The 27,541-nt window shown below is 41.1% G+C and overlaps 2 protein-coding genes across 2 annotated transcripts; both read right to left on the reverse strand.

The window, feature by feature from the left end:
- Positions 1-647: 647 nt before the first annotated feature.
- On the reverse strand, positions 648-19,345 carry LOC308571746 (uncharacterized protein; the record flags this gene model as incomplete). Its single annotated transcript, XM_081167380.1, has 6 exons — positions 648-787; positions 4,286-4,292; positions 4,508-5,347; positions 11,228-11,575; positions 14,417-14,573; positions 18,426-19,345. 6 exons carry the CDS (start codon positions 19,343-19,345, stop codon positions 648-650), a joined length of 2,412 nt encoding a protein of 803 aa, XP_081023506.1.
- A 4,371-nt stretch (positions 19,346-23,716) lies between these two features.
- LOC308570576 (olfactory receptor 14J1-like) lies at positions 23,717-24,634 on the reverse strand (the record flags this gene model as incomplete). Its single annotated transcript, XM_081165493.1, has 1 exon — positions 23,717-24,634. The coding sequence occupies one exon, from the start codon at positions 24,632-24,634 to the stop codon at positions 23,717-23,719; it is 918 nt and encodes a 305-aa protein (XP_081021619.1).
- Positions 24,635-27,541: the final 2,907 nt, after the last annotated feature.

Raw genomic sequence — 27,541 nt, forward strand, 5'->3', positions numbered from 1 at the left:
AACAATGAAGATTGCTTTATGCTCCATAGTGAGGCTTGCAGACCAACTTTTTGCATTAGAACTGTGTCCATCTTTTTAATATAGCACAGACTGACTTCTAAGAGAAGACTCCACATTCTACTTGTTATATTTGCATTTTTGTACAGGCTGAAAGAAAGCTCAGTATGTTGGCAATCACAAGGAGTCGAAGAATTGTTAACAATGTTACTTTCTGGCATTCACATCAAGCAACTTATGATTCAGTCCTGGGCAAGATTAGATGATGCATGGGGTGTTCCCTTAATATCATTGAGCATTCAACTTCATTTGTTTGGTTGAATTTTCCACAGATATTATACAATGTCTGCTGTTTATCAAGCATACTTTCTGATTTTCTGATGCAGAAATTATATGACAGGTGTGGAAAACTTCAGGCCCGGGGTCAAATTTATCTACCCCTCAGCACTCTCAGGCCATATTTCCAACAATGGTCACAATCCCACACCAGCCCATCTTTGCATGCTCCTTTAATTTTTTTATTTGGCTGGAATACGTTCTTGAAATCAGAGCTATTGGCTTGCCCAAATGGATAATAAAGAAGATATGCTACATGCTACAAGCGCATGTAGAAACTAGCCTGTTGTGGAAAGCTAAAGCTCACATTTTTTTTACTCTGGCCTCTTTTGCCGCAGGTGAGGTACACCATTCATTAGTGGCTCCAGGAAACTTGCCCAGAAGGGAGTGAAGCCCTCAGGCTGAAAAACAGCCTCATCCCTGTTATACAACATCCACTTCTCTTCATTTGTTTCTGCAAGGAGGGAAGAACACCGGAGTACAGAGATGGGTATGGGAGTTAAATCCTGAAGCTTTTTTTATCCCTGTCTTTGAAGCTTGTGGTCAGTGATGCTGCGTCTACACCATCCCTTTCTAGGAATCAGTTCTGTGATCATCTTTTCTCAGAGACCAAGACATGCTTAGTCATTTATCATCTGGTGACTGTTCAATGTCCTCATTAGGTTGCATGGTGGAGGGACCCATGGTTGTATTGTTTGCTACAGGCAGCAAAATGTCTTGGGCCTGCCCTGAGAGCTACCTGAAAACCATAGTTACAACTTCCAGGTAAATTCAAATATGCAGATTCAAAATCCCCCTGTGTCACAAAGTCTTCTTGGATTCCTCCAGTTCAGTTGCACCATTCACACTTTTGCATGACAGTCCGCATGGTCTGTTTATCGCATATATGTATTTATTTACTTTGAAATTGTGTCAGTTGAATGATTTCCAAGATGGCTTACAACAGGCTGGACACCTGTACATCCCAGTCACCAAGGACGTCTTTACCATTGGGCGTAGTGGCACGGCAAGCCAGGGCGCCAAGCAGTGGAGGGTGCCAGGCGGAGAGTCCGGGGAGGAGAGAGCGGGGAGGTAAGCGAGATGGAGTGGGGGCTTGGTGCCTGCGCGCCCCCAGTGCCCGTCGGAGGCGGGAAGGATCCAGATGCTTTCCCGCAGCCCGGAGCTCTCTCCACTGGCTCCATGACACACCATCTCCTCGGCTGTGTGGTGTGTGCTTTGCATCCCAAGCTCTGCACATAATAAACGTGGTTCTACCACCACTTCCCCCATCCATTCTACCTCGAAAGATCCCCGCGCTCGAGGCTACGTGCTGCAACTGCTGCCCCCTTCCTCCTTCCTCTGCTTCTCCACCGCCTTGCCCAGAGCCTGCCTCCTTCCACAGCCCCCACCACCTCTTCACTTCTTCATACAAACCGCGTTTCCTTCCCCTGCGTGATCCCCTCCCAGTCACGCTCTCTCCTTCCTCCCCAAGCAAGGATGGCGAGACTGCAGCTGTGCCAGCACGCTTCTTTGCTGCAGCGACGCAGTCGGCCCAGCTCACTTCGCCTGTCCCTGGCTGGATGAGATCCCCGCCTGCCTCCCGTGATGCCCCCATTGTCTCCGGCTGCCGAGCCCCACACCATGATCCCGCAGCAGGAGCCAACATCTGGCCGTGCACGAGAAGCATGGGGCAGCAGCATGAGGGCGGGAGCAGCCTTTCCTAAAAAATGTCAACAACTTTGGGGTCCCCCCCTTAAAACAGGTCTACAATTCTGGGAAACGGGGGGGGCAGAGGGATCTTTGCACCCTGGCTCCAGATATGCGTAAGACGGCCCTGCCAGTCACCAGGCTTTTCTTTTGTTCTGATATCAACAATGGAAGCTAAATTATGTTCAGTAAGGTTGCATTTACCTCACAGTGGGGGGGGGACCTCTTTTCCAAGGCTTTCTTTGTGCATGCTTCTTTCCTGCTGAGACCAAGCCTGCGCACAGAAACTGAGCAGAAAGCTTTTTAAAATCTCACAATAACTCTTGTGCTATTAATTTTAAAAGACAAGCCAATTCTAATCATGTGATGTCATAACAACATTGTTAATTGAAAGAAGGGTATCTCAGCCTTTCCCAGACAAATATATACAGAACAAAATGATAGTGCATTCAAAACTTTTTAAAAAGCATCAATCCCAACCCTCCCAGCATCTACTGACCCTCACCGGCCCTTTCCCAGAGAGAGAAATTTCGTCAGCACATAGAAACATATCCATAGTTCTTGGTTATAACAGGAACTGACAGATTAAAGAAAACGAATGAAATGCATACATCAGAACCAAACAGATTTGTATTGGGTTGGAACAGATCTATTACCACCTTGCATATCACTGAAATGTTTTTACCTTACTTTGAAAAGACAGCAGTGTTGAAGCATGACACAGCTAAGAGAGTCATTACAGAAATGTGGAGCCACTGCAGAGAAGGCTCTTCCATGTACACCCACAGTAGGGGCTGGAACCATCAGCTTCAAAGCTCATTAGAAGCTGGAACCAAAATCCACCCAATCATAAAATGCCTTATGACCTAAAACCTTCTGGATCCAGGAGTTGTTTATTCTTCCTCCTCCATTTATTTCTGTACTGCTTAAGAAGAAGAAGAAAAACCTCAAACCAGTTTAAAGGTAAAGGTACCCCTGCCTAAAGGCCAGTCGTGACCAACTCTGGGTTGCGCGCTCATCTCGCTCAAGAGGCCAGGAGACGGCGCTGTCCGAAGACACTTCCGGGTCACATGGCCAGCGTGATGAAGCTGCATCTGGTGAGCCAGCACACGGAAACACCGTTTACCTTCCTGCTAGAAAGCGGTCCCTATTTATTTACTTGCACTTTGACGTGCTTTTGAACTGCTAGGTTGGCAGGAGCTGGGACCGAACAACGAGAGCTCACCCCGCCGCGGGGATTCGAACTGCCGACCTTACGATCAGCAAGTCCTAGGCACTGAGGTTTTACCCACAGCGCTACCCGCGTCCCACAGCAGTTTACAACACATTAAAACATCAAATAAAACAATCCAGAATAGAAAATTACAGAAGAAAGACAAATATAAAATATACATTCAAAGCAACATAATTAACAGGAAAGTAATACATGATCTTAAAAATTTCCTAATAAAATAAGGATGTCAACTACAGATGCACATTTAACACATTAAAGTTCACAAAAATATTTTTTTTATTCATGAAATTTCTATACCGCCCTTGATCTGAGGATCACAGAACAGTTTACAATATAAAAACACAAAAATCCATAGCATAGTAAACATTAACTTAAGCATTTCAAAAGAAAACATTACTAAAAGAAGTCAAATACAAAATGCTGGGATCAAGGCACATTAGAAAGCACCTGTTTTCCCCCGATGGCCCTTTTCTCTCCAGTCTCCACCTTCTTCTAGCTATGACTCAACTCACAGTTCTTCTAAATATAGACTTCCTGCTATGAGTAGTGCTGGGATGTGGAATCATAACAAATGGGAAATAGCAGCCACAGCAAAGCCATCTTCCTCCCTACCTGTCTCATATAAGCAGGTTTATAGCATCTGGACACAAATGATCAATTAAAAACAAGTGAAAATATATGGCACATGCAAGGACAGGTATATAGGTAAGGTCAGTTGAATACAATTATGTTTTTATCAGCCTGTATCTCTACTTCAAGAAGTAAAGATGAATTCAAATATTAATGAATATACACTTTCATAGAGTTTAATTCAAAGGATTTTCACATGTTCATATTGGGCATTCAGTACTAACATCAGTGTTAAATAAGTTTTAGATCATCTAGATTTCAATGGGAAATGGCAGTTATATACACAATAATCTCCAATAATCTCCAGGAACCCAATTACCATCAGCTCTAGCATGTATGGCTAGTAGATAGGGAGAATGGATGTTGTAGTCCAACAGCACCCAGAAAGCCACATATACTTACCCCTGGTCTAAAGACATATACAGATGAAGTAAACGTGTGATATATGGCTACAATCCAATGTATACTTTGCTGAGACTAGAATTCCTATTCAATGTAGTGATATCCACTTCTAAGTAAACAAACATAGGATTGAACTAAACTTAAGCACACCATCTAGGCAACTGAAACTGTTTCCTAAAATGGAGAATGGTTTTTGTCTAAGAATTGGGGGGAAATATTTACCAGCAACTTCCAGAATGCCATTTTAAGATCCTTGTTTCTTATGCTATAGATGATTGGATTCATTAGTGGTGGCACCATGCAGTAGAACATAGAAACCAAGAGGTCAAATGCTGATGGAGACCCAGACGTTGGTCTTAAATAGACAAAGGTGCCACTTACCAAAAACAGGGTGATAACAATAAGGTGAGGCAAACAAGTTGAGAAGACCTTTTGCTTCCCTTGTCTGGATGGGATTTTCAGGACTGCTCTGAAGATCTGAATGTAAGAAAAAGCAATAAGAGCAAAGTAGATGAAGGCTAAACAAGCTCCAAAAGTCAGAACCCAAATTGCAGTGTTATCCGAGTCAGAGCAAGAGTTCTTCAACAGTTGTGGTATTTCACAGAAAAACTGATTGATGACATTAGAACAGAACTCAACTCTGAATGTTGTTCCTGTGTACATTGTTGTATAGAAAAGTCCACCAATCCATGCACTGGTTGCCATCTGAATGCAAGCTTTCTTGTTCATGACAGTCTCATAATGCAGTGGATTGCAGATGGCAACATAGCGATCATATGCCATTACACCAAGGAAGACGTAATGAGACATCATGAAGAAAACAAGGAAGAATATTTGGCAGACACATCCAGAGTAAGAGATCATTTGGGTCTTCATCAAGGAATTTGCAATGGACTTGGGAACTGTAACTGATATGGAGCCAATGTCTTGCAATGACAGGTTGGCCAGAAAGAAATACATGGGTGTATGAAGCTGATGACTGTAGAAGATGACTGTGATGATGATAAGGTTTTCTATGAGGGCCACCAAATATATTATGACAAAAAGGCTGATGTGAATTACCTGCACCTCCCGAATATCAGGGAATCCATGTAGAAGGAATCCACTTATTCTTGACTGGTTCATCATTGTGCCTCAGATTTTGGTTCCTAGGAAAATGAAGCCACCATACGACTTCTTTCTCTTTCAGTTGTATCAGGAAATCTTTCTCTCTGTACTGTATGTGGTGACGGGTGGTATGTACAGCAATAAGCTTTATAGATGTCTCACTACTAATTATACCCCGAAGGTTTAATTCTCATGAGCCTCCTACATACAGCTCAGCAGATGTGGATCAAATGTGTATTTGAGGGTTGAGATGCAGCTTTGGCATATGTAAGGGGCTTGCACCAGAGTGTGTGTGTGTGGGGGGGGTTCTTTAAAAAAAAATGTTCCTAAAGCAGTTTTCTCTATGGCATAACCCTGTGTGGGTTGTTGGCTGATGCTATTTAACACATCTAGGACTGCAATCCTTTACACAACTATGTGGGATGAAGTCCTATGGAACCCTGTATGAGTTAATTCTAAGAAGACATGTATAGGATTATGCTGTAAAATCTTCTTCTGCACATGAAATTGGTTTTCTTTGTTGCCTGTTGTTATTGTTTAGTCGTTTAGTCGCGTCCGACTCTTCGTGACCCCATGGACCAGAGCACGCCAGGCACTCCTGTCTTCCACTGCCTCCCGCAGTTTGGTCAGACTCATGTTTGTAGCTTCGAGAACACTGTCCAACCACTTTGTTGCCTACCCCCCTGCCAAAAGGTTCTATTTTTTTTTAAAAAAATATTTTTTTATTGCTTTTCTCAGGTACAGAAGTAAAGTCAGATATATAACATTAATAAGAAAAAAGAAAAAGAAAGAAAGAAAAAGAATCCATCTTTTCAAAACATTTTTTAATCACCAACCGGACTTCCCCACATCCCCCTCCTCCTGCATTCTTTATAATAAAAATGTCAACAAATTATTATCTTGTTTCGTGTATTGCTTTGTACTTTCAAATAGTTATGTTTTAGGTTTAAAATACTTATTGTCAATTTACTTTTATCTTGATATAAATGTAATGTCATTTTAAACCTTAGTCCCTTCGTATTTATAATCTAATTTCCCATAACACCAAATCTTGTTGCTGAAGCTAGATTTTTCAAATCATGCAAATTTTTAACATTCATATAACTTATAATATTTTTGTAAATAGTCCTTAAACTTTTTCCAATCCTCCTCCATTGTTTCTTCTCCCAAATCTCGGATTCTGCCGGTCATTTCAGCCAATTCCATGTAGTCCAACAACTGCGTCTGCCACTCTTCCAGTGTGGGCAAGTCTTGTGTCTTCCAGTATTTTGCAATGAGAATTCTTGCTGCTGTTGTTGCATACATAAAAAAAGTTCTATCCTTCTTTAGCACCTTCTGGCCAACAATGCCCAGGAGGAAGGCCTCTGGTTTCTTGGGAAAGGTGTACTTAAACACCTTTTTTAACTCATTGTAAATCATTTCCCAGAAGGCCTTCACTTTTGGACAAGTCCACCAGAGGTGAAAGAATGTCCCTTCAGCCTCCTTACATTTCCAACATTTATTATCAGACAAGTGATATATCTTAGCAAGCTTGACTGGGGTCATGTACCACCTGTATATCATTTTCATAATATTCTCTTTCAGGGCATTACATGCCGTGAATTTCATACCAGTGGTCCATAACCTTTCCCAGTCTTCAAACATAATGTTGTACCCAATGTCCTGAGCCCATTTTATCATTGCTGATTTGACTGTCTCATCTTGAGTGTTCCATTTAAGCAGCAAATTATACATTCTCGAAAGTACCTTGGTCTTTGGTTCTAACAATTCTGTCTCTAGTTTCGATTTTTCCACCTGGAAACCTATTTTTTTGTCCAACTTAAAGACCTCTTGAATTTGAGCATAATGAAACCAGTCTTGCACCTTGTTCTTTAATTTTTCAAAACTCTGCAGCCTCCAAGTTTCTCCAACTTTTTCTATAATTTCCCCATATTTTGGCCAACCAACCTCCATATTGGGTTTTTTCCAGGCCTTGGCCTCTGCTGGTGATAGCCACCTCGGAGTCTTACCTTCTAGTAAGTCCTTGTATTTTGTCCAGACCATAAATATTGATTTTCTGACAATATGATTTTTAAACATTTTATGAACCTTTGCCTTGTCGTACCACAAATATGCATGCCAACCAAAAGCATTGTCAAACCCTTCCAGATCTAGGACATCAGTGTTCTCAAGAAGTAACCAATCTTTCATCCAACTGAAGGCCGCAGCTTCATAGTATAATCTCAAGTCTGGCAGGGCAAACCCCCCTCTTTCTTTTGAATCGGTTAATATTTTAAACTTTATCCGGGGCTTTTTGCCCTGCCAAACAAACTTTGATATATCATTCTGCCACCTTCCAAAACATTCCACTCTGTCCACAATCTGTAGGGCTTGAAACAGGAATAACATTTTTGGCAATACATTCATCTTTATGGCTGCGATTCTACCCAACAAGGAAAGTTTCAGTCTTGACCAAATTTCCAAATCTTTTTTGATTTCCGACCAACATTTTTCATAATTGTCTTTAAATAAATTCAAATTTTTAGCAGACAGATGAACCCCTAGGTATTTCACTTTTTTTACCACACTTAATTCTGTCTCTTTCTGAAACCCATCCGTTTCTGAAGATGTCAAATTTTTTCCCAAAACCTTAGTTTTTTGCTTATTCAACTTACCGTATTTTTCGCTCTATAACACGCACCAGACCATAACACGCACATAGTTTTTAGAGGAGGAAAACAAGAAAAAAATATTCTAAACGAAATAGTGGAGATATGATTTTTGTGGTTCATGCTGTGGCCACAGACATGTGATCTGACAGTGAGTTTGGAGTAGCCCAATGCAAAAATCCTGAGGATCCATGTGGATCCATGCTTTGCAACCACGGAGGAGGGAAGGAAGGGGACCCATGGATCCTCTGCTCACGACTGCAGCAGATCCCCCCCCCCCACGCGCAGGCATTCGCTCCATAACACGCACAGACATTTCCCCTTACTTTCTAGGAGGAAAAAAGTGAGTGTTATGGTGCAAAAAATACGGTAAGTCCCGCCACCCGACCAAACTCATGAATCAATTCTAAAGCTCTTTTTGTACTAGATTCTGGCTCCTGTAATGTTAAAACCAAGTCATCTGCAAAAGCTTTCAGTTTATATTGTTTCACTCCGACCTGTATTCCTCGTACCAACCGGTCCTCCCTAATCATGTTCAAAAGCACCTCCAGGACTGAGATAAATAAAAGAGGGGATAAGGGGCACCCCTGTCGTGTTCCTTTTTCAATTTTCAGCTCTTCTGTCACCACATTGTTCACTATCAATTTAGCTTTCTGTTCTGAATAAATTGCTTCTATGCCATTTTCAAACCCCCGTCCCACTCCCATCCCTTCCAAATTTTTCTTCATAAACTTCCAAGAAATATTGTCAAAGGCCTTCTCCGCGTCAATGAAAATTAACACTGCCTTAGTGTTAATGTTAGTTTGTAAAAGTTCCAAAATGTCAATAATGTTCCTGGTATTATCAAACAAATGTCTACCTGGGAGAAAGCCTGCCTGGTCTTTATGAATTATTTCATTTAACACTTTTTTAAATCTACTTGCCAAAATGTCTGCAAAGATTTTATAATCCACATTTAAGAGTGAGATGGGACGGTAGTTCTTCAGTTGAGTCTTTTCAGTTTCTACTTTAGGTATCAATGCGATGAAAGCTTCTTTCCACGTTTCGGGTGCCCTCTTCCCCTCCATGATCTGATTGCAAACCTCCATTAGTGGTTGTATCAGGTAGTCTTTTAATGTCTTATAGTACTTGGAGGTAAGTCCATCTGGGCCCGGAGATTTGCCTAATTGCATATTCTGAATGGCGTCCTCAATTTCCTGTTGTGTTATTCTGTGATTCAGGATTGCTGTCTTTTCCTGAGGTAGTTTTGAGAGTCCATTAGTTTTTTAAAATTGGTCTATCTCAGTCGCATCCTGAGGCCCTTGCGTGTAAAGTTTTTTGAAATATCTCTGGAAACACTTTCTAATTTCCTCTGGTTTCTGGATATTTCTACCTTCCACCTCTAGATTGGTAACAAAGTTCAATTTTTGTCTTTTTTTCAACTGCCAAGCTAGCAGTTTCCCACACTTATTCGCTGATTCAAATGATCTTTGTTTCATTTGTTTAATCTTCCATTCAACTTCTTGATTTATCAATTTCGCATACTGTGCCTGATGGAACTTAATTTCTCTTAGAATCTCTTTAGATTTTGGTTTTGATCTCAGTTTTTTCTCACCATCTCTTATCTTCTCTAATATCTTATCCATTTTTCCATTCCAGAGTTTTTTCTTAATTGTATTCTGTTGTATCAGAAACCCTCTCATTACTGCCTTGCTAGCGTCCCAGATTGTTCTCTTTTCCACCGAAGTATTCAAATTAATTTCAAAGTAGTCTTTTAAGGTTTTTTGGGCCTTCTTTACAACCTCCTGATCTCTTAGTAGGGTGTCATTCATTTTCCATCTGAAGGAACCGGTTGAAGTAAATCTCAATTCCACTTTCAAAGCGTTATGGTCGGAGCAGGTTTTAGGGCAGATTTCCACTTTTCTAGTCTTAGGAGCCAGCCCTCTAGATGTCCATATTTGGTCGATTCGTGTCCATGACAGGTGGGCCTCAGAAAAGAATGTTCCTTCTTTACCCAAGGGGTTCTTTGTCCTCCAAATGTCAATCAAGTCCATACTGTCAGTCAGTTCGAAGAATGTCTTAGGTAGTCTGCCATCCTTAGTTAAATTTTGGTTCTGTGACTTATCCATGTGGGTAGAGACCACCCCATTCATATCTCCCATCATAATGATGTTGGTAAAGTCCAGATAATCCAGCATTATCTCATGCAGCTTCTTGTAAAATTCTGATTTTCCCTCATTTGGTGCATAAATTCCTAATATCAAAAATTTTTCTCCTTGTATTTGTATTTCAATAGCCAAAATTCTTCCTTGTTCATCTTTAAATAAAAATTTCGGTGACAGGTTCTCCTTTGCATAGATCACTACGCCTCTCTTCTTAACTTTGTCTGATGAGATAAATTCTTGGCCTAATCTTTTATTGATTAGAACTTTCCTGTGGAGCCTAGTCACGTGTGTTTCCTGTAAACAAATAATGTCCAATTGTTCTTTTTTCAATATATGAAAGATCCTTCCTCTTTTTTCCGGGGAGTTCCCGCCATTTATGTTCCAACTAAGGAGCTGCAGAGACATCCTGGTTTAATCTATAAGTCCTAAAGGGGCGTGTCTTCCTTTTCGTCCGGGGCTGGCACCGGTGTTGGCTCAGGTTGGGGTGGCGGCCAGGCCCCTGCTATTCCCTTCTGAAGATCCTCTCCGTAATCGTGTAAAAATTTTTGCTGGTCCTCTGGTGTTCTAATTTTGACCTTCTTTCCTTTAAAGTTGAAAGATAGTCCTTGGGGGAACTCCCACCTGTAGGGAATTGAGTTGTTTCTCAATAATCTTGCTAGATCTGTGTATGTAACTCTTAAATCCAAAAGTTGTTTCGGAATATCTCTGTAGATTTCTGCCTTCATGTCCTGGATCACCAGTGGTTTCTTAAAGTGTAGGCCCAAGATTTTATCTCTTTCTTGCCTGGATCTCAAAATGATCAGGCAATCTCTAAATCTGTCTTTTCTCACCAATCTTCCCAATCTGAAAGCGGTAACGATTTTAAAGTCCTTATCTTCTTCTATACCCCAGAACTTTGATAGTTCTGATGTCAAGTAGCCAATCAAGTCTTCTCCTTCAAGTTCTGGAATTGCTCTTAGCCTAAGATTATTTTCCCGATTTTTCAATTCCACCATAGACAGATAGGCCTGCTGATCGTTAATCTGCCTGCATAGTGGCCTTACTTCCTTTTGTACTTCCTCAGCCTTCTTGTTAGCTTGTTCTGCTTTTTGGTTCGCTTGCTCAGCCAATTTGCGATTTTCTAAAGTTGTTGTTTGAAGACTCCCAATTACTTGTGTATTTTGGGAAACCTGCTCAGTCAGTTTATTAATAGTAGTCGTAACTTGATCAAATTTTGTATTTAAAGCTGCCAACTGTTCCAGAATTTGTTTAGAGATTGGATCAGATCCTCCTGAAGCCATATCTTCTGAAGTTGGCTCTTGAGCTGGCTGAGCCGTTTCTCTTTCTTGCAATGTCAAAACAGTAGGAACAGTAGGGACAGATGATCTACGTGGCTGAACAGTTAATGTTGTCTGTAACAATTGTTGCACAGTTTGTTTTGCTTTCGACTTAGCAGCTCTTGCTCTCCCTGTGCCACTCATTCCACAGCTGTCTATGTGTCAAGGTCAAATTGTAGATCCCATGGGAAAAACAGTCCAGAATGTAAACAACCACCAACAGGATAGTCCAAACAAAAAAGCAGTTCCCAGAGATTTATTAGTCCCAAATCCACTAGGGGGAGCTTCCCTGTAACTCAAAGAAGGAAAGAAACTTTTTCCGCCATTAATCCAGCAATCCAAAAGAAGGGAGGAAAAAAAAACAAGCTACAGGGGAACCTTCTTTATCCCTTTAAAGCTGCAAAGATTCCCCCAAATAGAACAAAGTTTCAATAAAGATGCAGATAACAGTTTCTTACTTGTATCCTCCAGCGCTCAAAGTAACTACTCCATCTGATACAGTTTCCGCAGTTTGACAGTTCTTTAGTAACCCGGCAGCCCAGAGATCCGGTATTTAAACTTTTGTAATCCACTCAAAAGAGGGAGGATTTCAATTCAGATCCAGTCAATTCCTCTGCCCTTCTAGCTTGCCAATTCAGACTTTGACAATTTGCACGGAAAAGAGAGTCTCTTTTTAAAATCCCTTTCAAAGCGCTTCACGCTTGGCAAAGTCTTTGCTTTGATCTAAAAGCAGCGTCGGGAGACGGACTTCCTGTTTCTCGTCTCCCGCTTTCAGCTGAAATTTACTATTTTAGTCCCATCCAAATTCTTATAGTCCTTACTCACGAGTATTGAAGTTTGGAGCCTGATGTTTTCAGAAAGAAAGGACAGCGCTCATCAGCAGCAGCCGCGCGGCTTCACTTCCACGGAAAGAGCGATGAACTCACAGCACCGTTCCCCCTTCCACGATCTGGGGCTCCTTACGGGGTCCCTTCAACGTTTCTGGGGTCGCTCCTGGTGCCCGCCGAGTCCCACGGCCACGGGCTCACTCTACCCGTGGTTTTTCTGAATGGGTCGTCGCTGTGCCGCAGCGCACGACCCTTTTCCGCGGAGCCCCTCTTCAGCAGCTGAGGAGGACCGCCATTGCTGTTTCGCGCCGCCTCCGGAAGTCCCCCTGCCAAAAGGTTCTAAATCAAAGCAAGTAATAACAGGTCAATAATGGGAAATGAATTCCACAACACTTACATGTTGTATATGATTTAAGGCTAGCATCCACAGAACAATGTAGATTGCCTTATGCTCCATAGTGAGGGTTGTAGACCAACTTGTTGCATTAAAACTGTTTCCATCTTTTTAATAAAGCACAGAATGACTTCTAAGAGAAGACTCCACATTCTACTTGTTATATTTGCATTTTTGTAACCATTTTTTGTATTATAAAAAACTTTTAATTAAAAAATCTCATTACATGGGAGTAATCAATCAGATTTTCCTTGGATTACCACTGATTCAGTGGTTAAGATCAAGCCTCCCCAGGGCAGAAAGCATTGAAAACTGAAAACTGCTCAGAAGTGGCATAAAAATGCACCATTAATTTACACTATTTCTCTCTTTCTCTGTTTCAAATGCAGCAGGAAGAACATTGTCCTAGATATAAATGTGCAGGCTGAAACAAACATCAGTATGTTGGCAATCACAAGGAGTAGAATTGTTAACAATTTTACTTTCTGGCATTCACATCAAGCAATTTATGATCCAGTCCTGGGCAAAATTATCATTTTATCATTTAGCATTCAGCCTCATTTGTTTGGTTGAATTTTCCACAGATATTATGCAGTGCCTGCTGTTTATTGAGCATACTTTCTGATTTTCTGATGCAGAAATTATATGCCAGGCATGAAAAATTTCAGGCCTGGGGTCAAATTTTTCTACCTGTCAGCACTCTCAGGCCATATTCTTGACAATGGTCACAATCCCACACCAGCCCTTTTGTAGAGACTGCAATAGCCCTAAGGCCTCTTCTCCCTCATGTGCAATTTTTTTAAAAAAAGATGAAGATGAAGATGAAGAAGAAGAAGAAGACGAAGAAGAGGAGGAGGAGAAGAAGAAGAAGAAGAACTTTCTACAGCAGCCTTTTCTAGGAATCAGTTCTGTGATCATCTTTTTTCAGAGGCCAAGACATGCTTAGTCATTTATCATCTGGTGACTGTTCAATGTCCTCATTAAGTTGCATGGTGGAGGGGCCCATGGTTGTATTGTTTGCTACAGGCAGCAAAATGTCTTGGGCCTGCCCTGAGAGCTACCTGAAAACCATAGTTACAACTTCCAGGTAAATTCAAATATGCAGTTTCAAAATCCCCCTGTGTCACAAGGTCTTCTTGGATTCCTCCAGTTCAGTTGCACCATTCACACTTTTGCATGACAGTCCCCATGGTCTGTTTATCGCATATATGTATTTATTTACTTTGAAATTGTGTCAGTTGAATGATTTCCAAGATGGCTTACAACAGGCTGGACACCTGTACATCCCAGTCACCAAGGACGTCTTTACCATTGGGCGTAGTGGCACGGCAAGCCAGGGCGCCAAGCAGTGGAGGGTGCCAGGCAGAGAGTCCTTATGATGATAAGGTTTTCTATGATGGTCACCAGATATATTATGACAAAAAGGCTGATGTGAAATATCTGCACCTCCCGAATATCAGGGAATCCATGTAGAAGGAATCCATTTGCTCTTGACTGGTTCATCATTGTGTGTCTCAGACCTTTGTTTGGTGCCTGGGAAAGAAAGCTGCCATACTACTTCTTTATAATTCTTTCTTATTTAGTTGAACCAGGAAATCTTTCTTGGCAAACATGCTTTGATTATTTGTGATTACTTGTCCAAAAAGGCTTGTGCCTCCTCCGTTGCTACATCATCCACCTTGCCAAGAAGCCTACCCTGGTGATGTGTTCTACTTGCACTCCTGTCTTTTGGTAAGAGAAGCCAAGATGAAAGAATCCTTTGGTGGTGAATCTCTGACTGGCCTCCCTGTCATCGAGACTCATTCCAACCAATGTAATCTCTATCACTGAAGGGCAGATATTGGAAACTAAGCTATTCAACAAAGGGGTGAAATGGTTAGCAATGAGCTTTATCAATGTCTCGTTACTAATTATACCCAGAAGGTTTAATTCTCACAAGCCTTCTACAGCTCAGCAGCTGTGAATCAGATGTTTATTTTGAGGGTTGAGATTCAGTTATGTTTATCATGACTATGATCCAAAGTTCTGCTTAGAGGCTTGCACCAGAGGGGTTTTTTAGGAGTTCCTAAATCACTTTTCTCTATGTGTGTGTGGTGGGTTGCTGGCAGTGGCTGCTTAAATGATGAAGAGGAGGAGGAGGAGGAGGAGGAGGAGGAGGAGGAGGAGGAGGAGGAGTTTGGATTTGATATCCCGCTTTATCACTACCCGAAGGAGTCTCAAAGTGGCTAACATTCTCTTTTCCCTTCCTTCCCCACAACAAACACTCTGTGAGGTGAGTGGGGCTGAGAGACTTCAAAGAAGTCTGACACATCTAAGACTGAAATCTTTTACACCAGTGGTTTTCATCCAGTGTGCCGTGGCACCCTTAGGTGCCTTGAATGATGGTCAGGGGTGCTGCAGGCAACCATGGCCTCCATCCCTCTTTTCTTCCCTCCCTCCTCTGATGCCTGCTCACATCTCTGCCTCCCATAGGCTTGCATGGCTGTTTGTTGCAGCAGCTCTGGCTACAAGCTCCCCATGCAAATGGTCCTCTGGGGTTGGCCAAGGGGTGCTGGTTGCCAGAAACTGAGGTGGTCTTGGAGTAAGCAAGCAAGTAGTTGAGGTAGCCCAGCCAGCCAGTCTGCCACGCCTTGCTCTTGGGAGTGGATGGACAAATGAGAGGCCGGGCAGGCAGCAAGCACACGGGTCTTTCTTGTGCTTATTGTGTACAATGCCTGCCTGGGAGTTCAGTGTCCTTCACCAAAAGGGAGGCTTTCTGCCATGCAGGCCTGGTGGCACCCACTGCTGCCTCCCAAAGTAAGGAAGATGTTGGCCTCACATTCACCTTTGGCCAATCCCTGTTGGGTTGCTAAGGCTGGGGTCTTTCTCTTCACAGGACCCTATGGGGCAGTGTGAGAAGGCACCTATCTTTTAGGTGGGAGGGCAGCTCAGAGACCAGGGGCAGTGGCGACAGCTGTCCAGATGGAGGGTGTTTGAAAAGGGGTGAGGGGCTGTGACATAACTCGGCTTCTGAAGCTCGGAGGGCGTTTCCCCACAAAACAGTCACACTCACCCTTGTGGAGTTTTCCGTCAGCCTCCTCATCTCTCCACTCTCCTTGAGAGTCTTCCAGGCAGCTGCTGCCATGAGAAGGGAGAGAACAAAAGAGGGATGGAGGCCCGTGTTGCCTGCAGTACCCCTGACCATCATTCAAGGCACCCCAGGGTGCCATGGCACACTGGTTGAAAACCACTGAACTGAATAACTGATGAATGTCAGTTGAAATGGACTCATGCTGTGCCCAATGGACTCACACTGTGTCCAAAGCTGCTTGTTTGGCCACTCTCTGTCTCTCTTTCTTTAACAAATTCACAAAACAGGTATTAAATGCTAAACAAAACATTTTTTAAAAAAACAACACCACAAAAATTTTAAAGTAGGAAACACTCATTTTTGCTTCTTTGGTTACCAGAAGTGCTCAGAGTTCTATGGAGGATTGGCCTTCAAGGAAACAGTTCTGAGCATGCTCATAAATGCAGATCTATGTTTCAATTTTCTACCAGGCTACTAGGTCTACCCTGAGGCAGACTTACTATTGCTTCACTATGAATATGCCATGGCTGTAAGCTAATATTGATTGGTTAGATTGCCCGCACCTTCCCTAGGAAATAGAAGTATATAAATACCTTATATTTATTTAGAAAATGTATAATCCATTTGCTTAAAAAAAGGCCATACCTAAAATGCCAAAACCATATACAAACAAAGATGCATAAGACCATTGTTGTTGCTTTTTTAGTATAATATCCATAAACCAATTTCTTAAAAAAGAAATTTTTTATTTGCTACAGTAGTTTAGATAAACACACTGTCAATCTTTACTTTATCATGATCATTTAAGCAGAAGTTGGATGGACATCTGTCATGAATGCATTGAAGGGGGTTGGAGTAGATAACCCTTAGGGTCCCTTCCAACTCTATGATTTACCTATCTGCACTGGCCAAGGGCAGGCTGTTGGGGTGTTGGGTGCATGTGCTGCGGAAGCTCAGACAAGCAGTAAAACTCACCACAGAAAACAGCCATTTAGCAGAGTGGTCTTCACTAGGCAAACACCAACATGCACTACTATACATACACTATTTACAGATGCTACAAGTTGTCTTCACTCTCTGAGCCCAGACAGGGTTCTTTCTTTCAAAGTCTTTGCTGTGTTAAAGTCCACAGCCAAGTCTTTAGTTCAGTTGCTCACAAAGTCCTGCAACTGATAAGAGTTCTGAAGTCTGGCAATTTTCCAACTTCAGTGTGTCTGGACTTCAGTGTGGGGGAAACTGAAACTTCCTTTAAAATCTGCCTCAGCCTTGACAAAAGAAGTAGTACTTGAGAGGGATATCTCATGGTTATACATTTAGCCCATACTTTCCTTATTCAGCGAACTGCTGATCACCTTGTGGAATGTTTGCTCAAATCAGCATATGTGGTGGAGATGTGGGAAGTGGTTCAGTTCTGGAAGGATTTGTTGAAATAAAATCAGTCCCTCGACAAACACCTCTAATGTCCAGACCTGGCACTGCTTCTTAAACTTTGGCAGGAAATAACACTAGCTTCACACCCCTCAAAGGTTGTCTAGGAGCCAGGCTCATAATAACAATATACGAGAAGGTGAAACAAATTAGGGCAAGTAGCACTTGAGGAAAAAAGAGAGCAATAAAATAAAATTGGCACAAAGACTGAAGCATAATGATTCAATTGCAACTGATTGGAAAGGTTTTATTAAATATATGGCTAAAAATTAAAACAGAGGGCTCCTTTGACACTATAAAAACTTTTGATTATAATAATCTGTATATTACCCTGTGTGCGAATGTTTTAATGGATGAGAACTTATATCGTATTTGGCTGTTATTTCTGATGTATTGCCCAAACTTTATCATCTTGGTTAGGGTGGGATATTGTATGTTTGTGTGATGTTGTAATATGCTGTAAGGATTTAATTAAAAATGATTGTTTTAAAATGAGAGTGCTCTAAACCAGGTTACATGACCTAGTTGAATAGGCTTAGGATATAGCCTAAGCACTCCCCCCACCTGGTCCTGCTTCTGCCATTCCCCCTGATTACCCTCAATTTGGACTTACTTTTCAAACAGTTTTCTATGCCAGCTGCCAGGCCATGAGACTGAGCAAATAGGCTTAAAATACAGCCTAGCCCACCTCCACCAGTCCTACCCCAACCATGTTTCTGGAACAGCCCTTTTTTTGAAATTTATGCCACCCACAGCTCAACCAGCTTCCACTCAGTTGGCTGAGCATTTTATACTGGTGTGTCTTCAACAGAGCTGGGGTCAGGAACTAAATGCTGAAAAACAATTGACCAAACCAGAGATAAACTAAATCCCAATGCTTATCCCTGAAGATCTTGCTGTAGGATTGCCCCTCTTAAGTTATTTTCTTATTTAGATATTTTATTTGTTTTAATGCACTTTGAGGGATATTCATTGGTGCTGAAAACATAATCAAAATGGAATTATTAAAAAAGAAAAAGAAAAATTTAACCTCCACGTGACATTAGGGTGATCAGAGTATGAATCTTGGGGAAGAACATGAGATCCACCTTAGATTTAAAGTCAAGTACAGCTTATCCCCTTTCTGTATAAAATAATATGTAAAGAAAATACAAACCAAACCATTGCTTAAAGAAAACAACAGAGAAAACATTTTTAAAAGATTACCTCAGGCTCAGACCTAAAAGTTTTGCCAGGGCAGCCTTGAGGTCCTTATTTCTCATGCTGTAAATTACTGGATTCAGCATGGGAGGAACCATGGAATATATTATAGTAAATATCAAATCCATTTGTGGGGCAGTGTTAGAGGTGGGCCTGAGGTAAGCAAAGCATACTGTAAGTAAAAATGTGGAGAAGACAATGAGGTGGGGTAGACAAGTTGAGAAGGCCTTTCTTCTTCCCTGGGCTGAAGGGATTTTCAGAACAGCACTGAAGATGTGCACATAAGTAACAATGATGAAAATGAAACAGCCAACCCCAATTGTAAAACTAAACATAAGAATTCCAATTTCAATTAGGTACAAGTCAGAACACGCAAGCTTAAGTAACTGTGGGATTTCACAGAAGAACTGACTGACAACATTGGAGCAGAATAGTATTGAAAACGTTCCACTGGTGTTTAAAACTGCATGCAGAAGGCCGCCAACCCACACACCAGCAACCATTTGGGTGCAAGCTCTCCTGTTCATTACCATTTCATATTGCAGGGGATCACAAATGGCAACGTACCGATCATATGCCATGACTGTAAGGAGGAAAACATCACATCCAACAAAGAAGAGAAATGAAAGGACTTGAACAACACATCCAAAATATGAAATGTGCCTTGTGTTCATGAGGGAATTGACCATGGATTTGGGAATAATAACTGAAACAGAGCCAACGTCCTGCATTGCCAAATTCACCAGAAAGAAGTACATTGGGGTGTGCAAGCGGTGGTCGAAAGCTACTGCGAAGATTATGAGAAGATTCCCTGTCACAGTTGCTAAGAACATTCCAAGGAAGAGAAAGAAGTGTAGCATCTGCAGCTCCCGAACTTCTGAGAATCCCAAGAGAAGAAAGTCAGACACTGATGTTTGATTATCCATTTTTTACTTAATGTTAAGTAGCATGGCAACCCTGGAAGAAAACAACAACTCTTTATTTAATTCAGTTTGAAGTGCTTTAATGAATAAACATCAAATCCTCTATGAAGACACAATTAGAATCCTACAATTAGAAGCTAACAAAAAGGTTGGCCTGTTGCTCAACATCCCAAAAAACAAAGTGCTGCACCAACAAGCACAAAATAACCACTCTGCAATGCCACAAATCAAACTCAATGGTTTAACGTTGGAAAGGGTCGTTCAGTTCTCCTACCTGGGCAGTTATCTTTCCACAAGGACCGACATTGATGCCAACATTCAGTATCGCCTGAGCTCAGTGAGCGCAGCTTTCTCCAGATTGAAATGCAGAGTGTTTGAGGACTGGGACATTTGTAGGGAAACTAAAATGCTTGTTTACAAAGCTATTGTACTACCAACCTTACTGTATGCTTGTGAAACATGGAACACTTATAAACTTCATCTCCAACTCCTTGAAAGCTTCCCAACATGCATTGTAGCAGTATGGTTCAGTAAAATGTTCGTTTCATTTGGGCTGTTTGGGAGATGCTATTTCATTATCTAAAGGGTACCGGATATTCTTAGCCCAAAATACAGCTTGAAATAAAACAACTGTTTGCTGGTGTATTTTGCTATGTATTCCCAAACAGTTTTTAAGGATGCTCAGTTCCCAGAGAAGCACTGTAGGTCTCAGGTTGTTCTTGTTTCCCTTTCACACAATGAATGGAATATGGGTATTACTTAAAGGCTATGTCTATGTCTTTAAGTTTGCTATGTCTCTCTTCCCGGTCTTACCTCAGATGTAGAGGAGGATGTAGTCAAAGAGTACCAAGAGAACAAGTAGCTTTCCTCTCCATTCATGCAAAATGAATGAGGATTCTGAGAGCTTCAACTTTGTACTCAATTAAATTTTGCTTATATAAATCTGGTTAAAGGTCTATAAAAGGCCCCTCAGTTGGTCACAAACTTTCAGGATAACATAAAATAAACACATATGTAGTTCTTCTTAAGTTTGGATTGTAGTCACCAATAGTTATAGTAAAATCTTTTTATCAATGCAATGAATGTGTTTCCACTTGAATGGATGACATATGACTACCCTCTGGAAATGATCTGAATACTGCATGTTGTAGGAAATAGATTTAATCCGTGTAAGAGCCATGATCTCATATTTGGTTCTTAGATTATAATACTATTTACATTGCCAAATGAAAGTATCCCATTAGCAGTTCCTCTATAGGCAGCTCACATGCTTTGACTTAAATGGGACAATCATTTCAAGAGGAAAATATAGGGATTTGATGACTAGTTAGTTAGTTAAAGAAAGACATACATGTCCAGTCATTCAAGGTAAAATGATATAAATAACTTACTATCTTTCTTCATGTCAGTTTTTTTTCTCCAAATGATGATGCGTCTTCCTCTCTGTTGTCTTTAGATGATCATCTATCCATACAGGCACAGCTGAAATTTTATGTATGTTCTCTTACCCTGTACCATTGCCTCCCACCCTCCAAGGCAGTCAAAAGTCTGTTTTCATTGGCAATACAAGATTGCCACTATGTTATTACGTTTGTTGTGTTCACTGGCACATGCTCTCAAGAGTTCAACACAACTGGGCAAAGAACTCCCCCAAGAAAGATAGATTTTCTGCTATTTCTGAAAATATAATTAAGATAATGAATGTCTTTGAAAGTACATTTATTTATTTATCAATTCATTACATTTATTATCCATCCATAAGTTATAACTGGGGTTCTCTGAGCAATGAACAATTTAAATGATTTAAAAATCACATAATCCAGTAACAGAATATTAAGTCCTTCTCTGATAGTTTTTAAATGATGAAGATTTAGCTGGTTTTAGTTTTTGAATTTGTGCTTTTAGATTAATCGTTGCATGTTATTGACCAGGATGATGTTCTATACACATTTAGGCCCCTTTTGAACTATCTATTTAAAACAGTATCATACCACTAAACTATCACCACACAGCTACAATTCCCAGATTTCCCTGGAAATACGTATTGTTAAACCACTATCAGAGTTTAAATTCTGTGGAGGTAATAGGGGTATCCTAACAACCCTTAGGACCCCTAACAAACTACAGCTCCCCAGATTCTTTGGGTGAATCTATAACTGTTAAAAGTTGTATAATACTGCTTTAATTGCATGATGCAGATGGGATCTTGCTTGGAGTAAGACCAATTGAGTCCAACAGGTCTTCTGAGTAGACAGAAAAAGTTTTTAATGCTTTAAATTTTCAAAGGCATTATGATTCTGCAGTAGTTTGACTTCATCCCATTTTCTCTCCAGACAGATGGATGCCAACACCAGCAACAACAACAAATGTGCAAAAAAGAAGCACATTGAAATTGTATATATTTTCTAAAGTACACTACTCAAATAGACATTTTATATGCACTTTCCTGAAATGATGTATTTTGTTCTTATTTACCATATATGTTTGTATATGCAATTTACACAAAATAATAAGTTAAAAAAAACTTACTTAATTCTGTTGAACATGGCCTAACTTGGGATGTCTTTGGCCCATAAATTTTCTTTACACTTGGGAAGCACATTCTCTAGTCTTAAGATTTGTGGGCTAGCTGATTATGCCTACTCAGACACAGCCAAAATAAAAGGTGGGAAATTAATAATTTGCTCTTCTGTGAGGATCTTTTAAAAAAACAGGGAGAATTGATGACAGTGATTAACTACCAAGCCTATATTGTGTAGACATGTGCAGATTGATCTTGGTAAAGTTGCATCCACCCCAGCCCTGGTTGCCTTTTGATTGTGCAGCCATCAAAAGGGTGAAGACTTGGCGAGTTGGGGAGGTTTGGGGTGGGGCTTCGGCCCTTCCTTCCGCTGTGTTTTAATGGGCAGAGACAAAAGGGTTTAAAGGGTGTAGAATTTCAGTTTAAATGACAAGGCTCAGAGATGTATAATTTTTCTTTGAGTTAGTAGCAACAAGGAGGAAGCAGGGGCCCCAAAGAGCATCATGTGGGTTGACTGTGAAAGGCTGTAATAAAAAGAAAGAGAACATGGCAGATGCAAGCCTGCTGTGCCTGTGGGAGAAGCAAGTAATCCTCTTGGATTGTAATGCATTGAACGTCTCCATCTAGGCTCAGGTTGTAGACATGTATAAATAAACCATATATATTAAAGACACCTGAGTCTCCATTATGCCTCATTGTCCAAAAAAGAAACACAGACCTTGGGTAACTGCCCAGAACTCCTTGCATCCCACAATGTTTGGGGATATTGGGGTGGTGTGTAGCAGTGGTGAAAAATAAGGGGGGGTGGAATGTGTCCAGACCTTTTGCAACATACATAACCATTTCACAATATTTTTTCATACATACATATGGTTTGCTCAGAGATTGGCCACCATGGTTCCAAACAGAATTGGACACAAAAGTAGTTACTATAAAAGATGTGAAACCATTTGCTGAAATCTCCAGACTGATGGGAAATATATATATAGAAGGGTTGCATTATTGTACTTAATGAAAATATGGAGAGTAAAGAGCTGAACCAAAATTTGGAATTTTATTAACATCAGCAAATGATACAGGTTGAATAGGTGATATTTATAATTATTTAATTTGATACCCAAAGAGGACCATTTATGAGGAAATGAGCTAGGGAGTTACAAAAGGATCTTAGTATGGAGGAATGGATTTTGGTAAATTGCTGCTACAGATTACATCAGTAGAGTTGGAAAAAAAATCCTATCTTGAGCACTGAATTGGAACAAATAGCAGTCAGGTTTTGCGTGGATTTTCTGTTCATTCCAATTTAGCACAGAAGAGCGGGTTTTCTGGAAGAAAGAGGCAGAACAAAGGCAAAACTGCTTGGACCCAGAAAGCTGCTCAGACCTGTGATTTCTAAGCAGGGGACAAGTAGAAGTGGGGAGAAGCCCTTAAATTGGGTATTACTCTTTTTTAAGTTAAACTGCTAAATTCTCTCTGTGAAAGGATATACAAAGATAGCAATCCTATGCACATGAAGTTCATTTGAAGGAAACTGGTATATGTTAAGCCAGTGTAATGTTACACTAGAGCCAAACACCATTCAGCAGCAAGGCTGGGCTGCTACTCTGCCTAAGCCTGACAGAAGGAAAGCACACCTTTCAAATAGTCTTCTACATAGGGGGCTAGACCATGTAACTGAGCTGAATGAGTTTAGGATTCAATCTAGCCCCACTCCCCCACTATTACCCCAAAAGGTCCATAGTAGATTTAATCCCAAGCATCACTTATTCTTTTCTCTATAAAATAATAAGACAAAAAAGTACAAACCAAACCATTGCTTAAAGAAAGCAACAGAGAAAGCATTTTTTAAAAGATTACCTCAGACCTACAAGTTTTGCCAGGGCAGCCTTGAGGTCCTTATTTCTGATGCTGTAAATTACTGGATTCAGCATGGGTGGAACCATGGAATATAGTATAGTAAACACCAAATCCAGTTGTGTGGCAATGTTAGAGGTGGGTCTGAGGTAAGCAAAGCCTGCTGTAAGGAAAAATGTGGATAAGACAATGAGGTGGGGTAGACAAGTTGAGAAGGCCTTTCTTCTTCCTTCAGCTGAAGGGATTTTCAGAACAGCACTGAAGATGTGTACATAAGTAACAATGATGAAAATGAAGCAGCCAAACCCAATAGTAGTACTAAGCATAACAATTCCAATTTCAATTAGGTACAAGTCAGAACACACAAGCTTAAGTAACTGTGGGATTTCACAGAAGAACTGATTGACAACATTGGAACAGAAGGGCATTGAAAACGTTCCACCGGTGTTTAAAGCTGCATTTAGAAGACCACCAAACCACACACCAGCAACCATTTGGGTGCAAGCTCTCCTGTTCATTATCATTTCATATTGCAGGGGATCACAAATGGCAACGTACCGATCATATGCCATGACTGTAAGGAGGTAAACATCACATCCAACAAAGAGGAAGAACAAGAGGACCTGAAAAACACATCCAAAATATGAAATGTGCCTTGTGTTCATGAGGGAATTGGCCATGGATTTAGGAATAATAACTGAAACAGAGCCAAGGTCCTGCATTGCCAAATTCACCAGAAAGAAGTACATTGGGGTGTGCAAGCGGTGGTCGAAAGCTACTGCGAAGATTATGAGAAGATTCCCTGTCACAGTTGCTAAGAACATTCCAAGGAAGAGAAAGAAGTGTAGCATCTGCAGTTCCCGAACTTCTGAGAATTCCAAGAGAAGAAACTCAGAGACTGATGTTTGATTATCCATTTTTCACTTAATGTTAAGTAGCATGGCAACCCTGGAAGAAAACAACAACTCTGTATTTAATTCAGTTTGAAGTGCTTTAATGAATAAATATAAAACCATTTATGAACACACAATTAGAACCTGTCACACTAAATTTATAACTAGCATATGTTCAACACTAAATCATCTAGCTTTTCTTTGTGGCTTATGGATATTTTGAGGGCCCATGTGGTGAGCCTTGGCCACTGAGGGATGGGCTTCATGAAGGAGAAGTTTATTGATTAGAGCTAGCAGTAAGTTTTCACAAAGGAATTGGTTGTACATCCTGAATCACCCAACCCACAGGAGATTATTCCTTCAGTGTTGATGCTGGGTTTTAGGATCACCCTATGAGGTGTATCATTTCTTGAAGATCCCTCCAGAACACCATCTTAGGGAGTTCTATGGCTGGTTGACACCCATCTGGGCATTCAGAAAGAATGACCGCTCCCCGCTTAAAACGGGGGGCGCCCTTTGCATGGGCGCGTGCAGCCCCTAGATCTGGAGTGGCCCCAACAGCATAGGCTTGGCTTTGCCTTCCCTCAGGTGTGCGGCGACGATACCAGGGTTCCCCGTTAAAGGGGTTTTCTGAAGGGAGGCTTTGGCCGTACACCGAAAGGTCGTCATTGCTCTCTCCTGCGGCGGCGGCGTTACGGGGGCGGCCATCTCTGCTTGAACATATGTTCTCCAGAGCTGGCCCATCCCCCCCCACACTGGATAACCCTGATGCTCCCTAGGTCCCCGGCTGGGGACCAGGGAGGGAGAACGCCCAATGCCTGAGCCAAGGTCTACCCACATTTGAAATTTAATAAAGTTGTGGCCAATTTAATCCCATAGCACGTTGTCTTGAGTCATTATTCCACATGACGGGGGGGACCGTGCAGGATCTGGGGACTCCGCCTGTCCACGCAATACATTCTCCCTGAATCTCTTTAACAGGGTACCCTGAAAATTTGACCCATGTATTGGAACCATGTATTTCAAGCCACCACTCTACAAGACTAAGGAGCCCGCACAATGCCTTTTTCTGCCACCTGAGTTGGCCCTACCATGTTCTGCCTTTCTGCTTTTCAGCAACAATGGGGCCTCTGTGCATCACATTGTATTATATTGTTAGTGTAGCTTCCCAACATGCACTGTAGCACTATGGTTCACTAAAATGTTCACTTTATTTGAGCTGTTTAGGAGATGCTGTTTCATTATCAAAAGGGTATGGAGATTCTTAGCCCAAAATAGAGCTTGAAATAAAATACGTGTTTCTGATGTATTTTGCTATGTATTCCCAAACAGTTTTTAATGATGCTCAGTTCCCAGAGAAACACTGTAGGTCTCAGGTTGTTCTTGTTTCCCTTTCACACAATAAAGGGAATATTGGCATTACATAAAGACTATTGCTATGTCTCCCTTCCCAGTCTTAGTAAAGATGTAGAGTAGGATGTATTCAAAGAGTACGAAGAAGAGAAGCAGCTTCCCTCCCCATTCATGCAAAATGGAATGGAGAATTCTGAGAGCTTAGACTTTGTACTCAGTTAAATTTTGCTTGTATAATTCTAATGAATGTTCTATAAAGAGTCCCTCAGTTGGTCACAAACTTTCAGGATAACATAAAATAAACCCATAAGTAGTTCCTTAAGGTTGGATTGTTGTCACCACAGGCTATAATAAAGTCTCTTAAATAATGCAGATTAATATGTTTCCACTTGAATGGATGACATATGACTACCCTCTGGAAATGATCTGAATACTGCATGTTGTAGGAAATAGAATTAATCAGTGTAAGAGCCAGCATCTCATTTTTGGTTTTCAGATTATAGTACTGTTTACCTTGCCAAATGAAAGTATCCCATTAGCAGTTCCTCTATAGGCAAATCACATGCTCTGATTTAAGTGGGACAATCATTCCAAGAGAAGAAATGTAGGGATTTGATGACTAGTTAGTTAGTTAGTTAGTTAGTTAGTTAAAAAAGACATACATGTCCAGTCATTCAAGGTAAAATGATATTAATAACTTACTATTTTTCTTCATGTCAACTTTTCCTCCCAAATTATGATGTGTCTTCCTCTCTGTTGTCTTTAGATGTCCATCTATCCATACGGGCACAGATGAAATTTTATTTATATTCTCTCACCCCGCTCCATTGCCTCCCACCCTCCAAGGCAGTGAAAAGTCTGTTTTCATTGGCAGTACAAAATTGCCACTATATTGTTATGTTTTTTGTGTTCCCTGGCACATGCTCCCAAGAGTTCAACACAACTGGGCAAAGAACTCCCCCAAGGAAAATAGATTTTCCGCTATTTCTGAAAATATAATTAATAGATAATGAATGTATGCACACGAACATTTATTTATTTATCAATTCATTACATTTATTTGCACTATACATTTAAAACAGTATCAGACCACTAAGCAATCATCACATAGCTACAATTTCCACATTTCCCTGGAAATAGGGCTTGTTTAACCACTTTTAGAGTTCAAACTTTGTGAAGGGAATATGGGTCTCCTAACAACTCTCAGCAGTCCTAACAAACTACAGCTCCCAGAATTATTTGACTGTTTAAAGTGGTATAATAACACAATGTAAATTTTAGCCCTTTAATCCACATATATTCCCACTGTTCCAGCTGAGATTTTCCATGAGGTCCAGAGGCTTGTCACTGTCAGGAGCTCGTCCTACACTTGAGTATGACCCTGGCAGACACATGCCTGACTGGCATGTTCTCTCCCTCCTGGTCTATCATTCAGGAGCTGAATTCAGGAGCTTTCTTCTGCCTGAACATCACAGTGACCGATGCCAATAGTCATCGGCACACTTAGGGATCCTCAGAGTGTTTGCAGTTTGCGTAACAGACCTCAGCAACTCAGCATTTTGGCTAGTCTACTTTATT

Source organism: Podarcis bocagei, assembly GCF_964188305.1.
Source record: "Podarcis bocagei genome assembly, chromosome: 13".
NCBI lineage: Eukaryota > Metazoa > Chordata > Lepidosauria > Squamata > Lacertidae > Podarcis > Podarcis bocagei.